The sequence below is a fragment of the Rhinichthys klamathensis genome, unplaced genomic scaffold (genome assembly GCF_029890125.1).
Source record: "Rhinichthys klamathensis goyatoka isolate OS25496 unplaced genomic scaffold, OSU_Roscu_1.1 h1tg000050l_1, whole genome shotgun sequence".
NCBI lineage: Eukaryota > Metazoa > Chordata > Actinopteri > Cypriniformes > Leuciscidae > Rhinichthys > Rhinichthys klamathensis.
The window spans coordinates 3,915,827-3,932,323 of record NW_026606596.1 but is presented as its reverse complement, the minus strand read 5'-3'; the positions used below and the strand labels follow the sequence as shown (position 1 = coordinate 3,932,323).

At 34.9% G+C, this 16,497-nt stretch overlaps 2 protein-coding genes across 6 annotated transcripts; both read left to right on the top strand.

The window, feature by feature from the left end:
* The first annotated feature begins 598 nt into the window (after nucleotides 1–598).
* On the top strand, nucleotides 599–7,478 carry ap4m1 (adaptor related protein complex 4 subunit mu 1). Of its 2 annotated transcripts, none has more exons than XM_056247814.1 (15): nucleotides 599–828; nucleotides 1,826–1,911; nucleotides 2,017–2,123; nucleotides 2,232–2,325; nucleotides 2,430–2,540; nucleotides 3,343–3,423; nucleotides 3,511–3,573; nucleotides 3,668–3,734; nucleotides 3,827–3,880; nucleotides 5,860–5,966; nucleotides 6,047–6,138; nucleotides 6,431–6,475; nucleotides 6,616–6,666; nucleotides 6,752–6,869; nucleotides 6,945–7,478. In XM_056247814.1, exons 1-15 carry the CDS (start codon nucleotides 771–773, stop codon nucleotides 7,134–7,136), a joined length of 1,326 nt encoding a protein of 441 aa, XP_056103789.1. In that variant the 5' UTR covers nucleotides 599–770; the 3' UTR covers nucleotides 7,137–7,478. The 2 variants fall into 2 exon arrangements, with proteins under 2 accessions (XP_056103789.1, XP_056103788.1); XM_056247813.1 differs by having other exon boundaries at nucleotides 2,232–2,328.
* A 1,101-nt stretch (nucleotides 7,479–8,579) lies between these two features.
* Nucleotides 8,580–15,603, top strand: arrb2a (arrestin, beta 2a). Of its 4 annotated transcripts, none has more exons than XM_056247810.1 (16): nucleotides 8,580–8,720; nucleotides 9,302–9,332; nucleotides 9,409–9,469; nucleotides 9,566–9,610; nucleotides 10,187–10,383; nucleotides 10,819–10,878; nucleotides 11,022–11,089; nucleotides 11,911–12,046; nucleotides 12,121–12,205; nucleotides 12,329–12,401; nucleotides 12,591–12,728; nucleotides 13,460–13,543; nucleotides 13,989–14,012; nucleotides 15,159–15,235; nucleotides 15,349–15,403; nucleotides 15,499–15,603. In XM_056247810.1, the coding sequence occupies exons 1-16, from the start codon at nucleotides 8,698–8,700 to the stop codon at nucleotides 15,581–15,583; spliced, it is 1,242 nt and encodes a 413-aa protein (XP_056103785.1). In that variant the 5' UTR covers nucleotides 8,580–8,697; the 3' UTR covers nucleotides 15,584–15,603. The 4 variants fall into 4 exon arrangements, with proteins under 4 accessions (XP_056103785.1, XP_056103784.1, XP_056103787.1 ...); XM_056247809.1 differs by having other exon boundaries at nucleotides 8,581–8,720; nucleotides 15,496–15,603; XM_056247812.1 differs by lacking the exon at nucleotides 13,989–14,012 and having other exon boundaries at nucleotides 8,581–8,720.
* Nucleotides 15,604–16,497: the final 894 nt, after the last annotated feature.

Genomic DNA, 16,497 nt, shown 5'->3' with positions numbered 1-16,497 from the left:
ACAGAGCTGGAATCTGAGATATGCAGGAAAACAGAGGGTAGCCTATGATGATAATGATCAAATAACAGGAGGACTCAGCATCAAGCTGTTATTGCACACAGGTCCTGTACGTTCAGCCTCTGTTCACTCTCATCCTCATGAGAAATAATAAAAATGATCCCTATTATTCACCCATTTTTTACATTCACCCTTCAGTGCAGTCATTCATCTATCACATGTCTGTATTTGTCAAAAGCAAGATTCAGATTTAAGTTCTGGACATTTTATCTGAAGACAAATGTAACGAACATGTATAAACACTACTGATAAGAACATTGAGCAAGTAAGGCATCTTTCAGTGTCTGTGTTTTGTGATTTTACCTGACTGACTGCTCAATCACCTATTACGCATTGTGTGCCGCCACCTATAGACTTAAGCACCTTTCCTCTACATCAAAATACATTTATAAAAATATAAAATAACTTAAAAACATACTTTAGAATCATTTGCTGTTCATTTTGAGAGTAGCTTCAGACTATTTAGGCGTCGTTGTCGAGGAGCAGTTTATGCTCCAACTCAGTAGATGGCAATAACGTTCCTGTCACTGTCAGTACGCGAGAGTTCACGAAGAAGAACAAACCGGCTGTTTACAGTCACGAAGCTAGCAGAAATGAAACATTTGAGCAGTTAAACGGGTTAATTTTGTCCTATTTCAGAATTCAAATGACGGCGGAAGAGAGAGCAGACTGATTTGTAATAATATGAAACAGAATCGTGTGTGCTGAAGAAAATGATAAGTCAAATCTTCATCTTGTCATCAAAGGGAGATCATCTCATATATAAAGACTGTATCCTTACGACTGGTTTATTATTTTTGTGAGATGTAGGTCATGTGTTTAACGTTACACTACAGGTCAAACGTTTGGAATAATTCAGATTTAAAAAAAAAAAAAATTCGAAAGAAGTGTTCACCAATGCTGCATTTCAGTTGGTGTAAAATACAGTAAAACAATAACTATTTGAATATATTTCAAATGTAATTTATTCCTGTGATGGAAAAGCTGAATTTTCATCATCATTAGCCTAATCCAGTCTTCAGTGTCACATGATCCTTCGGAAATCATTCTAATATGCTGAGTTGCTGCTTATATCAGTTATTATTGGTGCTCGGTTATTAATAATAATATAGCTCTTATTATTAATCATATTGAAAATAGTTTTTGCTGGATAACATTTTTTAAACTTTTTTTTTTCAGGATTCTGGAACAGAACAGAAAGTTCAAAAGAACAGAATTTATTTGAAATAGAAATCTTTTGTAAAATAATAAATGTCTTTAATTTTTCTTCATTAATTTAATGTCCTTGCTGAATAAAAGTATGAATTAATTTGTACAAATTTTACTTAACCCACACAAAAATATTAAGCAGCACAGCTGTTTTCAACATTGATAATAATAAGAAATGTTTCTTAAGCAGTAAATCAGCATATTCGAATGATTTCTAAAGGATCATGTGACACTGAAAACAGCAGAACATTCAGCTTTGCATTACAGGAATTTTAAAATACGTTAAAATTGAAAATTGTTCTTTTAAATTGTAATAATATTTCACAATGTTACTCTTTTTATTGTTTGTGATCAAACAAATGCAGATTTGATGAGCAAAAGAGACTTCTTTCAAAAACATTAAAATAATTGAATTATTTAAATGGTAGTGTGTATCTCTCTGGTTGGTTGGTACAAAAATCACATTATAATGAAGCCCGGCCTGTAGTGCTTTTAAGAGTCATATGCCAAAATCTTTAATCATTTCTACATATCAGAGTTTCTTAATTCTGTGTGTCAGTTCGAGGAGAGGCCAGTAAAGACTCCATCAATGTATTCTATGAGATGGTCACAGCTCTTAGTGGGGATCAGCCTCCGGTTGTCATGGTAATATTTGGGCATCTGATGTCTGACTAGTTGTTTTGAAAATAGAATGATATTGCAGTGCATTGTTTTGACTGTGTACCTACAGTTTTTTTTATCTTGTTGCAGACACACAAAGACCATCATTTCATCCATGTAAGGCAGGGTGGGCTTTACTGGGTTGCGTCCACCAAGACAAACCCATCCCCCTTCACCATAATTGAGTTCCTTAACAGGTTAACAAATCTTTATTTGATCAGTTATGCCATATTATTTTTATTATTACAGCTATTTGTTACCTGTGTAGATGGCATGATGATAAGCAGCTGTTTTATGTCTCTCAGATTAGCAGCTCTTACCAAGGACTACTGTGGCAGTTTGTCAGAGAAATCAGTGCGGATGAATTTTGCTCTAATTTATGAGCTGCTGGATGAGATGGTGGTAAATGTTCTCACTCTTTAATTTTTGTTGTCACATTAAACAAATATGTCTTAAAAGCACACCAACTTTATATATCCTTCCTCTATGTCTGTGATCATCAGGACTTTGGCTACATACAGACGACCTCAACTGACATACTGAAAAACTTCATCCAGACAGAAGCTGTGTCATCCAAACCCTTCAGTCTCTTTGACCTCAGTAATGTTGGTTTGGTAAGTTATATTTGTGTTGTTATGGTCTTTTATGGCATCTTGTTATGTTATGCTTCTTGCTATTAATTTTTTTTCTCACATGTTTTATTTCTACATATATTAGTGTTTTTAAAATAATAATTATAATGGTCTCCATTATAACAGTTAATCTTACTTTAAAGCAGTGGTTCTCAATATCAACCTTACTTTTATTTAGGAACCAGGAGTGGCAATATATTAAATAAAATCATTAAAATCCATAGTTAAAATAACAATGTTCTTTACGATTTACACTTTTTATTATCAATTAATGACTTGATTACAGGTTTTCTTTTTAATATTTTTGTACAAATAGCGATTTCTACACGATAAAATATTTTAGAAGATGACAAAATGTAAAAACGTTTCCGTTGCTTAAAGTAAAATGAGATTTTTTTCAGCTACTTGTCAAATCAACATTTTTCTTTTTCATTTAGTTTTACTTGAAGCACTAAAATAACCTAAACTAAAACTGAAATAAAAATGAACAAAAACTATATAGAACTATTTTTAAAAAACAAATACTAATTAAAATGTCATGCAACAAAATTATTGAAAGTTTAACTAAAATGAAACTGGACTATTTATTTAGAAGAAATATGATTTCAGCTTAAATCTCGGTTTTTAGCTGTTTTATAATTTTAAATCTTGATTTGTCTTATTTGAATTCATTTTAAGCCACCTTGGAAGTGTGCTGAGTCCCCATAATGGGCCCTGGCCTCTTAGTTGAGAACCACTGCTTTTTAAGGCATTGTATAAACATTTAAATTTTCATATTTTGTAGTTTGGGGCTGAGACGCAACAGAGTAAAGTGGCCCCTAGTGTTGCAGCCAGTCGTCCTATAATGTCCAGTCGAGGAGAGCAGGTGGGTTTTCCTAGATTCGTCAGTTTTACATGTTATCTGTGATGATCTTAGGAAATTAGTATGAATTTTCTCTCTCTCTGGCTGCAGGGTGGACAGAATGAGATCTTTGTGGATGTAATAGAGAGGTTGTCTGTGGTTATTGGCTCCAATGTGAGTATAACTTGAATCATGTTTTGAAATAAAACTGCTAATTGCTTTCTTCACTTAAATCGCTTATCTTTTACATTTTATGCTTATTTTAAAGGGAGTTTTAATGAAAGCAGATATTCAGGGAGAGATAAGAATAAAATGCTTTCTTCCAACCTGTTCAGGTGAGTCGGCTACATCTTGCGACCCATGTTAATGCAGATTGTGAAATGATCTTCCCTTCAATGATTGTATATTTCTTTTCTTCATCCTGTAGAGATGCGGATTGGACTGAATGAAGAGCTTAATATTGGAAAGTCCCAGCTGAAAGGTTGAGTATGCAACACTGATCAATACACATACACTACACATATCTTTTATTAAAGGTGCAGTAAGTGATTTCTGAGAAACACAGTTGAAAGTGGGTCAGACTCAGGGGCGAAAATTTCATCAAAATGTTGGGGGGGACAATAAACATAACAATTCTCAAGAGCAATTTTTGAAGGGGACACCAATAATACAGGCAAAATTGTACTTGCAAGGATATGTGTACACCGAGGAAAGCCTTACTACTATTATTAGTGTAGCATGGAGACCGTTCCATTATCCTTCTTCTCAAAGTTTCTTTCTGGTTTAATGAAAAAGCTGACTAAATTGACCAAAAAAATTATTCAAAACCATAATTTTTTTGTAAATAAGTTGTTTAGTGTAAACAACTTATTTACAAAAAATATATGGTTTTGAAGAATTTTTAGCCGGGTTTTCGCCTGGAAGGCTCTATAGAAATCTGGCACCCTATTGAACGAAGTTAAACTGAGAGAGAGTGCGTTCACAGACACCAGAATGAACGCGTTCACAGTAACGTTCATTAGGCAGTAATACAGCACGTTCAGTTCACGTTCGCCCAAAATATGAACGAGTTCATGAACTATCGTTCAATGAACGCGTTCAGTCACAACACTAATTAAATGATATAAACCGACTAAATCACAGTGAAAGCGTTAAAATCTAAATGCGCACCCGGGCTAGTCTAATCTACAAGACTAACGTGTTACATCACGTAGTGTATGCATACACTCTATGGGCGTGGGTGTGTGTGTGGGGATATACTGTATTAAACAAGCTAGGTAAACGTTAAACGTTATAATCGCTAACATAGCAGACTACATCAGTGACAAAAGTACATTAGTACACAATATATTTGTTTTTTACATGATTTATTAATGACTCAGCATCATCTATATTAAAGAGAAAATAATCACTTCATCCGATGTTTAAAGTGAATAAAATAACATTGACTTACTGGAGTTCCACAACTACTCAAAAACATAGTTCATCTCTCCCGCCACCGGAATGTGTGTGTGTCGGTGCTCGGTGGTGAGGTAAAAGGGGCGGAGGCAGTGGACCAAAGCACTGTGAGGAAAGGGAGGGGGGACTCAAAATGTTTAAAACGTTTTTTTGTTTTTGCCCCGTTTGCATTTGTATTATTTTATTTCGTAAACAATTATTTTAAGAATATATCATTATTTTATTTACAACACACATATTTTAATGATATTTTAGGGGGGACAACCCTCAGATAGGGTGGGTCCTGACCCCCCCCCCTCGACCCCCCCGCGATTTCCGCCTATGGTCAGACTAAAAACCAATAGGCAGTAGGGGGCTTATAGACTCGTCATGATGGGTAAGGAGAGAGTGAGCAAGAGGAATATTTGAAGAAAGACTGTAGAAAGAGAGGTGGCTGAGAGACATTACAAATGAGAAAGGTCAGAGGACTATCACTGGAAAAAGAAGGGTTAAGATCAGGCAAGAGCTTTAGGACCCGCGTTAATATTAGAAAAGCTTTCCAGTGCTGGAAAGATCAATGCTGCAAAGATCAAAGCGGGAAGGCTGGAACATGGACACAGAGATTGTGTTGTTTCTGCTCCATTTGTGAGTAACATTGGTTTTGCTATGTTTCACAGAACCAAGATATGCTGTTGTTGTAATGCGAGCTATAGTAACAGGACAGTTTTTAGTGTCATTGTTTGTCTAACAACAAACTCTTGCTTGTATAGACTCTAGTGTACAGTATGTTCATTTTTGGTTCTTCCTTGTCATTCGTTCATTATCTTCGCTTTATTTTTTCGCAAAGCATTATTTTGCTTCATCTCAGCTATGATAAAGAGACTTTACATTGCGTGTTTGTGCATTTTGGAGCGGAGCAGTGAAGGGAGGGGTGTGTTTGTTTGGGTTGATTTTGAATATCAACAGTGTTTCTCAGTAATGTCTTACTACACCTTTAAAAATCTGTTTCCTTTTATTCTTCAGGCTATAGTTCAGCTGTGCGTGTAGATGAATGCAGATTCCACCAGGCTGTTAAACTGGATGAATTTGATACTTTCAGAATATTGAAAGTTTGTCCCAGCCAAGGAGAGGTAAATTGTTGCTACATACACAGAATTGCACTTTAGTGTAATTACTGCATGGATAGTTAGTGATGTTTTTTCCTCTTCAGCAAACAGTGATGCAGTATCAGCTGTGTGACGAGCTGCCGTGTGCACCACCATTTCAGTTATTCCCCTCTATAGAAAAAGATTATGTCAACAGGTCTGTAAACTGATGTATATTTCATTTTGTCCTTTTCATACATAATGTTTTACATTTAAATGATTTTTAATGCAATTGTGAATTCATTTTAATTTAACTTTAAATTAAGTTCATTTATTTTCATCGTGAGTTGGAGATTTAAGACAACATGAGTGACAGAAGTTGAACTGATTATTATTAATAATGAATTGCTCTATTTATTAAAAATTAGTGACTCTGTCATATTGTATAAACACCTCTCGATTGTGGTACAATCACTGTAATTATTGCTTTAATGGATTTTTCTTTGCAGGGTGTTGATCTTTCTTAAACTTCGCTGTGATCTTCCACCTAAAAGGTTAGTCGACATGCTGCATAGTGCATATAATAAGCCATACCTTAGATGAGTGTGAAAAATGGCATAATCAATTCATCAAAATATGTAAATAATAGCACTCAGTTACATCACAAGTAATGTTCTTTACTTTTTTTCTGCAGTACGGCACTTAATGTTTCCATCACCGTGCCTGTGCCTAAAGGCTCTGTAAGGTCAGATTATGCATCGTCATGATTATTAGTGTAATGCAGTTTTATGGACCATGTATAGCCTCTTATGCTTCACCATCCTGTACAGTATGTCTCAGGAGCTCAGTAGTCCTGACCAGACTGCGGAACTGCAGCCGAAGAGCAAAGCCCTGCTCTGGGAGATCCCACGTTTTCCAGGAGGAGCGCAGTTGTCTGCACTGTTCAAGGTGATGTTATAATACGAATATTTGCTTGACGCAAATTGTCATCAGTCACTGTTAATGTATATTCTGATCCCACAGGTGGACGTTCCTGGTCTAAGCTCTGCCTCTTTATTGGAGGTCGGCCCTGTCAGTATGTCATTCGAACTGCCCAAACAAACCTGCACGGGCCTTCAGATCCGCTTCCTCCGACTCTCTCCAACTCAGACAGGACTGTCACAACGTTGGGTTCGATATGTCACTCATTCTGACTCCTACACCATACGGATCTGACCCAACCAGATGGAACAAACATTTAATATGTACAGCACATCAATAGGCGTTGAAGAAACCGCTTTGTGCCTCACCCATCCAGATAAATGTATTATTGTTATTATTATTATTTTGTTGGGAAATCAAATCAGTGATATTCTATGCATATGAACAGATTTACAGATTTGTTCCTTTTATTTTTTTGCTTTGAGAGAGAGTGAACCAACACATCTTTGGAGGTACAACAGTATTGTGTCCAGAATAACTAAACAAAAAGTGAAACACTGTCCATTCCTGTGCTTTAAGTCAAATAAAATAAGCCCATCGGTGTATAAATATCAAATAAATGACTAAAAACGTTTAGTTTTGTTGTCGTATTTTTAATTAAACTTCATGCATAAGCAGGTATAAGAGTGTATTCATGATGAGAAGCTAAAAAAGTCTAAATTATGAGATTAAATTCATGACATAAGGCAAATTATAAGTAAAAATCAGAATTAGGACGTCATATCAATGACTTTGTAAGTCAGCAATTTTGTCATTTTCTTCTCATCTCATAATTAGGACTTTCTCAGAATTTCTCATAACTACATAATTTCACCATTGTGTGTATTTAGTAAGACATTTGTATCTCATAATTATGACAGTATATCAATTCCTATTATTTTAATCTCACTTATGACTTAGCATCTCATTATGTTGACTATTTTAGTCAATTTCATCTTTTTATGACATAGTTATGACCTAGTATGCCATATTTTTGACCTACTTGATATACTTGACTCAGTATTCAGGTAACTGACTTTTGTATCTTATATTTATTATGATTTACTAAGGCATGTTTTTCTTATTTGGCAGAAAAGGGCTTCATAGTTTCTCTGTGAAAAGTGGATGGTTTGTTTCTCTCTTCGTTTAGTTCTAAAATGCAGTCTGACATCTCATCTGTGTGCAGATCTGTCAAATTCACTCATCAGTTTAAACCAGTGTGTTGTGAAACCTTTGCAGTGTTCTACCTTCAAGCTATAATTATAAAGAAAATACAACCATCGTCCACATAAATGGCACACCCAGACAATGACCCAGGACTCGGGTACATGGACTCTCTCAGAGAAAATATCACTCCTTTGATGCCATCACACAATGCTATTAGATAAAAAAAAGAATCATCAAGGTATGACATGTTTGACCCCTTTTGTTATCAAAGCTTGGAAGTTCCTCACCATTCACCATCCTCACTGCTGTATATTTTAGTTTGGGGAAAAAGACATTGTGTGACTATATTAAATTTACCATAATTAATAAATAACGCACTTAATATAATCAATACAAATAAATAGATATGATTAATAAGTATAATTCAATAAGTATATTAATAGATAAATAAATTCTTTACTGTGATTCTGAGCCGTGTATCTATGCTGCATAGATACACGTATGTATCTACTGCTGCAACTCACGTGACCCGCCCGTAGCTCCGCCCACCGCCAGGGAGTGAGTGAACACCTACAGGAGCTTCTGTTTACACTCTGTGTCATAGCTGTGTTTTCCTCTACAAATTCCCACAGCCAATTCCTCCCTCATTATGGGGGACAAGGCAGGCACCCGGTGAGTATTTTTTAAAGCGTCAGGCATTTCATATTTTTGGGATCATTATTGTTCAAAATATGAAGCGAGCAGTAGGAAAGCTAACGTTAATACTAGCTGGATTGTAAATGGACGTGGTTGGATAGCCTGACTGAGCATGATGGATAAACAGCACCTAATATACACGTTTATTATATTAAAAATGTTCAATCTTCATAATTTTGTTAGAAATGTCTTTTAAGCATTTCCAAAGTCTTCATTAGAAGTCAGTTCATCCTTTAGCATGCATGTGGCATAGCCAGGCAGCTAACAACAGCTGCTCATGTAAGGTCTATGCAGAATTCTCATACTGCTCTATCTAATTATTTCTTGAAAAAACAGTATTATTAGTAATGTCAAGCATGATCGTAGTATTACTGAACTTTGCGAGCAAGCAAACAAGTTCTCCCAGTATGCCATTTGTTGCTCTCCACCATTTGTTTGCTCTTTTGGTTCTTGCCATCTGCTTCACTTTAAAAGGCTACTCTCCACCTATTTGTACAAAACGATCAACTCTGATAATGTCTGTGATTATTCATGCATACATTTCTGTTGTTCAAAAGGGTATTCAAAAAGTCCAGTCCTAACTGCAAGGTAAAACCTTTCTCTATCACACAATCACAGTTTTGGTTTCCACAAGTTGTAGTTACAACCCTGTCTGTTTTCACAGCTTACAGTATACCTGGGGAAAAGAGATTTTGTGGATCATCTTGATCATGTAGACCCCGTTGGTCAGTGACTTAAGATAAAAAGTTCAGTTGTATTTAAATGGAGAAGTAAAGGTATTAAAGTTCACTGACATACAACATATTGTCCTTCTGCTACAGATGGTGTGATCCTGATCGAACCCGAATATCTCAAAGAAAGAAAAGGTGAGTCGGAAAGCATCTTTGGCTTTGCTAATTTGGTATGAATGAAAATTTAATTGAAACTGAAATTACAATTCTGACTGATACCGATAAGCCAATAATTATTTTCATGTCATGGCCGGTAACTGATAAATCGAAGATAGTAAAATTCTATATTGTTTTGTCTAAATAATAAAAACCTAAAAATTAAAATAAATAAATAAGTGCTTCAAATTAATTCTTAGCATCTCAAACATAAAGTACAGTATGGAAAATAAAATTTGTTGTCTATAGATTACATTAACAGTGTTATTAATTTAGTAGTGTTTTTAAAGATTTAAGTGAGGATTAGATGACGACAAAGGTAATCTAAATGTAAGTATAGGGAAATGAGTGTGCACAACTAAATTATATGATACTGATATATTGTAAATCCCAACTGTTTAGTTTTCCAGTTGATACCGGTATGTTTGTAAAGTTAATCTCATATGCAGTGTTTTTCCATACTTATCTCATGTTGCTTCACATCAAATGCAAATTATGTCCCACTTGTGGTGTTTCTGTAATAATCCCTAATACTTTATTTGATCCTTCTTTCAGTGTTTGTGACTTTAACCTGTGCTTTCCGGTATGGCCGCGAGGACCTTGATGTTTTAGGGCTCTCCTTCCGGAAAGACCTTTACATCTTCACTTTTCAAGCCTATCCTCCTATTCCAGAGGAATCCAAGCCCCACAGCCGTCTGCAGGAGAGACTTTTGAAGAAACTGGGGCAGAATGCCTATCCTTTCCATTTCACTGTGAGTTTCTCCCTGCCTTTAAGAACACAGGCTATTACGGCAGTTTATATTTGTTAGAGATGTCGAAGATATATTAATTATTAATAACATATTAATTAATATCATATTATAAATATATTATTAATTAATAATTTAATAACACTGTTAAAGGTACAATATGTAAGAATTTTGTAATAAAATATCCAAAAATCACTTGCACAGTGTGATATATTTCCTGCAGTTGTGTACTTACAATATCCCAAAAGTTCCCAAAGATTTTTAATTTCAGAGAAATTCCGATTTTAAATAATGGCTCGTCCATGTTCACTTGTCACCTGTCAATGGCGTAATATCCGCGTTATCCCTGGTTTCCGCTCGTACTGCCATAGTAACCATGGCAACAGACGTGGACAACTGCGTTATGTTTAAGTGGACATATATTTTTCTGTTTTCCAGATACCTCAAAACTTGCCATGTTCAGTTACCCTGCAGCCCGGGCCTGAGGACACAGGAAAGGTATTATCAGTTATACACAGCCTCTTTTTAACGCAACAAACTCCATCTAACACCTTCAGATTTGTCACCCAATTTTGCACACATCCTGTTTGTGAAGCTTAGGCAAACTCTTCCTTTGTTTACCTCTGTCTTTCTCGCTCCAGGCCTGTGGGGTGGATTTTGAGATCAGGGCTTTCTGTGCCAAATCGATGGAAGACAAGAATCACAAAAGGTTTGATTCTCTGCAGTTTCCTTCCTTTTTTTTGACCCATTATCATATGTTTTTAATGGAAGCATTTGTTTTCAACGTTTCCTCACAATTGCGGATTTATGTCACAGTTCAGACTCTTTTTTTTTCTTACAATTGTGAATGTACAACTCACAATCTCATGGTATGAATTCGTACTTGTAAATGTATAACTTGTTTCCTCAGAATTAAAAGTTGTTGTTGTTTTATTCTTAGTTTATTTCTCGCAATTGTGTTTTTTTGTTTACGCCACAGAATAACAAAATAAAAAAGTTCATTGTGAATTCTTATCTTGCAGTTCAGACTTTTTTTTGTACAATTGAAAGTTTATATCTCGTAATTGCAGGGTATAGATGACTTTTTTTCCTCAGAATTGCCAATTTCTTGGAATTCTTAATTTACATCTCACAATTTTTTTTTCTTCTGCCATGGAATAACAAAATAAAAAAGGTCATTGTGACTTTTTATCACAGTTGAGAGTTTATAACTCATAATTGCAAGGTATAAATTCATATTTGTGAGTTTACATCTTGAATTCCTAATTTTTTACACTTTGCAATTTTGACTTTTTTTTCTTCAGAAGTTTGATTTTACATCTCGCAGTTCTGTTTATTTTTTTCTGCCATGGAATAACAAAATAAAAAAGGTCAATTGCGACTTTTCATCTCACAATTCTGACTTTTTTTTCCGCACAATTGCGAGTTTATATCTTGTGGCGGAAACAAGCTTCCATAGTTTTCAGTATAAATCATTTTAGAAAAGAAAGTTTAGATCTTATTTGAATATTATTATTTCTTCCTCAACAGGAATTCAGTGCGACTAGTGATTCGTAAAGTCCAGTACGCCCCTGAGAAAACCGGCCCACAGCCGATGGTGGAGACTACGAGGAGTTTCCTCATGTCAGACCGGTCTTTACACCTAGAGGCTTCATTAGATAAAGAGGTAACACTGTTTAACACAGATCAGTGCTAGTTAGAAATAATGAACCTGTAATTAACCTTTATCTCCTCACACAGCTGTATTACCATGGAGAACCCATCAGTGTTAACGTCCATGTTACCAATAATTCAACCAAGACTGTCAAAAGGGTTAAAATATCAGGTGAGTCACAGCCATCAGCCCATCTATTGTTGTTTTTAGTTTGACATTATTTTCATATCAGTCTCATCATCTATGATCTGTTTACATATTATTACTGTACTGTTTGCATTTGTGTCTCTACAGTACGACAGTATGCTGATATCTGTCTCTTCAGTACAGCGCAGTACAAATGTCCAGTGGCTCATATAGAGGCAGAGTAAGCATATTTTATGTTTAGATACTATATAGATGTTGGTGTTTTGAAATGATTATCTGAACTTTTAGTTGTCATTTATCAAAGATTTATGATTAAGATGTCATTTGGATAACAAACCTGCCCAAAAGTGACATGACAAAAACATGTCTGTTTGCTGACTTTCTAACAATGTCTATCCGTGTTCTGCAGCGATCAAGTGGCATCCAGCTCTACATTCTGTAAAGTGTACACACTCACACCCACTCTCAACAACAATCGAGAGAAGAGAGGGCTGGCGCTGGATGGAAAACTCAAACATGAGGACACCAACCTGGCGTCCAGTACTATGTGAGTATTACTGTACTTAACCAGCTCATTTTACCCATATTCTCACTGGCTGGCTCCTATGAAAAAAACGTATAAAACGCATTTATTTTTTCTTATAAAATTGTAATGTTGTAGTCGAATTACAAACATGCAACATATTATTTATGTATTTGCATATATGCAAAGCTCAGGCTAGTTAACCAAATGTTCACAAAATAAAAAGTTTCCTAAATTCTAAAGTAAATGAGAGGTAAGAAATCAACTTGTGTTTATAGTCTACTCTTTACTACCGTTCAATTTTTTTTTTAAATGTTATAAATATTCTCACAAGACTGTATATATATTTTTATCAGAAATACAATAAAAACAGTAATATTGTGAAATATTATTACTATTTAAAATGACTTTTTTTTTATTTTCAATTATTTTAAAATGTAATTTGCCATTTTCTAATGGTACAAAGATTGTTTGTACCATTATAAATGTCTTACTGTCACTTTTGATCAATTTAATGTATCTTTGCAGAATACATTTTTTTTTTCTAAAAAAAAAAAAACTTTCTGACCTCAAACCTTTGACCAGTAGTGTACATGAAATCACATGACCCTATTCACTTTCCTAATACACTTTCCTGGTCTTTTTGTATACAATTCATCAGTCCTTTATTTCAAGAAAGTAGGTTTCGTGTTGACTTGAATTCTTTTTAGGATAAAGAGTCGACTGACTGATTCTGTTTGTGTGTTTGACTGCAGTGTGAAGGATGTGAGTAATAAGGAAGTTCTGGGTGTCCTGGTGTCCTATCGGGTCAAAGTCAAACTGGTGGTCTCCCGTGGAGGGTGAGTCATGTGTCACACCTGCTTCCTCTCTACAGTCACACACTGGGGAGCAGTTTTGATTGGTCTGTAGTCCTCCACACAAAGACTGTTACATGTTGCTGCTGTTTTAGAAATAATAATAATAATCAATCAGTTTTTATCTCGCATGTAGTTCATTGTGTATGTATGACTAGTGTAGGTTGACTAGTTTATCTAGACTTTTTTTTTTTTCTTCTATAATTTTCTTGGTTTTGATATTTTCAGCGGAGGTGCTTTAATTAGCGTGCTGTGCTTTAGCTGTTAAAGCTCTCTTTCAGGAATGCTGTGCGAGCTTTATATTCCCTCCCTGATCTCTCGCCTCTCTGTGCTGCCTCGTTCTGGTTATTGAATCATTTTGTCACTCTCCCATTGTTTTATGTATCTCTCTCTGTCTGTTTCCTTCCCCTCCATCTGTCTGTCACGTCAGGCTTTTAAGCAGCTTGCTGGAGAGGTAAATACATCCATTGTGCATTCTGATGGCTTGCTGTAGTGTCTCTAGGTTTGCCATTAAAAAGGAGATCTGCATGGTGTTCAATGTTCTGCTCAACTTGACCCTGGTGTTTCCTGTCTGATTTCGATAGTTAGAGCACTAATCTCAACACACACATGACACGCCATGAATGGATGAATCTCACTACGAAATGCCTAGGTCATATTTTATATTACCTTTAAATCCAAAGAACAACATGTTGAAATGTAAATAGCCTATTTTGGGCCACTGATGAACCTATATTACACTGATCCTGTGTAGAATCAATATTATTTTGTTTACTAAAATAAACAAATTAAATTCTGTAAGGTACTTTACAAATGTTTTTAATATTTGAATCTAATGTTTGTTTTATTATTATTATTTATATGATAAAACCCCTTCACATGATAAAAACTGGATGAAATGTTAAGCATGGTAAATTGCGATTTCCAGATTGCAATATATTTAAAAATCAACTTTCCCCTTGAGGATTACAGAATTACATTTTCAGTGGAAGTGAATGTGGCTTAATTGTCATGAAAATGTTAGAATCCAAAAAATCATAAAATCGTATTCTAAAGTATATAAAAATCTACTGGTCATATGTTTGGGCTCGGTAAGATCTTTTTAATAGTTTGAAAGGTTCTTACACTCATCAAGACTGCATTTATTTGATCAAAAATACAGTAAAAGCTGTAATATTGTGAAATATTACTACCATTTAAAATGAATGGTTTCTATTTTAATATATTTTTAAATGCAGTTTTATTCCTGTGATGGCAAAGTTGAATTTTCAGCATCATTACTCCAGTCTTCAGTGTCACATGATCCTTCAGAATATTTTTTTCATGATTCTTGAATAGCATCTAATTGAAATATTTGGTAACATAATTGCCTTTACTGTCACTTTTGATCAATTGAATGCATCCATGCTGAATAAAAGCATTCTTTTCTTTCCAAATGAGTATGTATATACATACAAGCACATTACATATTAGTTTTGATTTTGTAGTGAAATATGGCCCAGTCAGTTCTAGAGAGATTTGTCCTCTTAAGAGCTCTTCCACACCACAAGTATTTCAAATAATGGCTGTGTTGGTTTTGTTTTATCTCTCTTTCATTCAGGGATGTTTCGGTGGAACTGCCTTTTGTCTTAATGCATCCAAAACCTACAGACTACACCCTTTTCCAGTCAAACTCTGGTTTGTGTCAAACACAAAACACCACATTGATTGCACTGAACTAGGTTGTGTGTAACTGTCAAAGTAATAACACCTTCATTAATCATTTAATAATAACTATTTTTGTTTAACAGCTGCTCCAATGTTGGATCCACCGATTGACACCAACTTGATAGTGTTTGACACAAAGTAAGCAAGCATTTTTAATATCAATATCAAACTCAATGATCAGATTTCCCTCTCGGTTTAAGCTTTGTTTTCCATGTGACTCTTTCTAACAGCAGTTTAACCCCAGATGACGACATCGTATTTGAGGACTTTGCTCGCTTGCGGTTAAAAGGAATAATCGACAAGGAGGAGGACTGCTGAATTTTTATCATCTCATTCACCAAGAACAGAAGCGCTTCACATCAAATTTTGCATCTCTTGTCTCCCTAAGGGTGTAACATAGAAATAATTATTTTCATCTCATTACAGTTCAAGAAGTATTTGGATATTTAATTGGGGGGGGGGGGGGGGAGTAAATGACTTATTAATATACCTGTCTAAAGCTAAGGAGGGGATTCCAGGGAATTTCATACCTTTTTGAATAGGCATGTAATAATTATACTCTATTGTGCCAACTGTTATGTTATGAACAGCAAGCCAATCTGTAAAGATGGCTAAATTGCTCCATATTTATTCCTTTCACAAAGACCGTCTTGATTTTTCCTGTGATCTGTGTACAATAATAACCCCCTGTGCATTACACAAAGATGGACACGGGCCATGCATGTCTCTCTGTGCTGCTGTGAGGATCATATGCGATTGAGCAAATATTGTCTTTCTGCAGGTTGTACATATATGAAAGTGCTGCTTTGAATTTGTTGGGCTGCTGCATTTAGTAAAAAAAGAAACAGCTAATGGATGTATAGAGATTTAACATCCCTCAGGAGAAAGGAAATTTGTTGTTTTAACAGTTTTCATAATCACAGGATACACTGTTTGCCATTTTCTTTTAAATCTGTTTTTTTATTTAATTTTTTTAATAAAACAAATAAAATACAACATGGCTGTGTATTAAATTTGGGGTATTAAGAGTAAGCTTTATTACTAACTTTTGAATTCAACATTTCGCTAAGAAAATTGAAGGTTTTTGCTCTCACACTGCAAAAAATGATTTTCTTATGGTTTTCCAGCACAAATAAACATTCTTAAATCAAGACATTTACTAGAGAAGCAAAAATACTTAATTATATCAAGTCTTGTTTAATGAAAAGTTGGTCAAAATGAAGTGAGTTTGT

Bases quoted from the DNA above. Each gene is read 5' to 3' on its own strand.
- ap4m1 (XM_056247813.1), top strand. From the start codon at position 771: ATGATAAGTCAAATCTTCATCTTGTCATCAAAGGGAGATCATCTCATA. The intron at 829-1,825 runs GTATCCTTACGA...TCTGTGTGTCAG, and splicing joins TCATCTCATATATAAAGACT to TTCGAGGAGAGGCCAGTAAA. The intron at 3,574-3,667 runs GTGAGTATAACT...CTTATTTTAAAG, and splicing joins CTGTGGTTATTGGCTCCAAT to GGAGTTTTAATGAAAGCAGA.
- arrb2a (XM_056247809.1), top strand. From the start codon at position 8,698: ATGGGGGACAAGGCAGGCACCCG. The intron at 12,206-12,328 runs GTGAGTCACAGC...GTGTCTCTACAG, and splicing joins CAAAAGGGTTAAAATATCAG to TACGACAGTATGCTGATATC. The intron at 12,729-13,459 runs GTGAGTATTACT...GTTTGACTGCAG, and splicing joins AACCTGGCGTCCAGTACTAT to TGTGAAGGATGTGAGTAATA.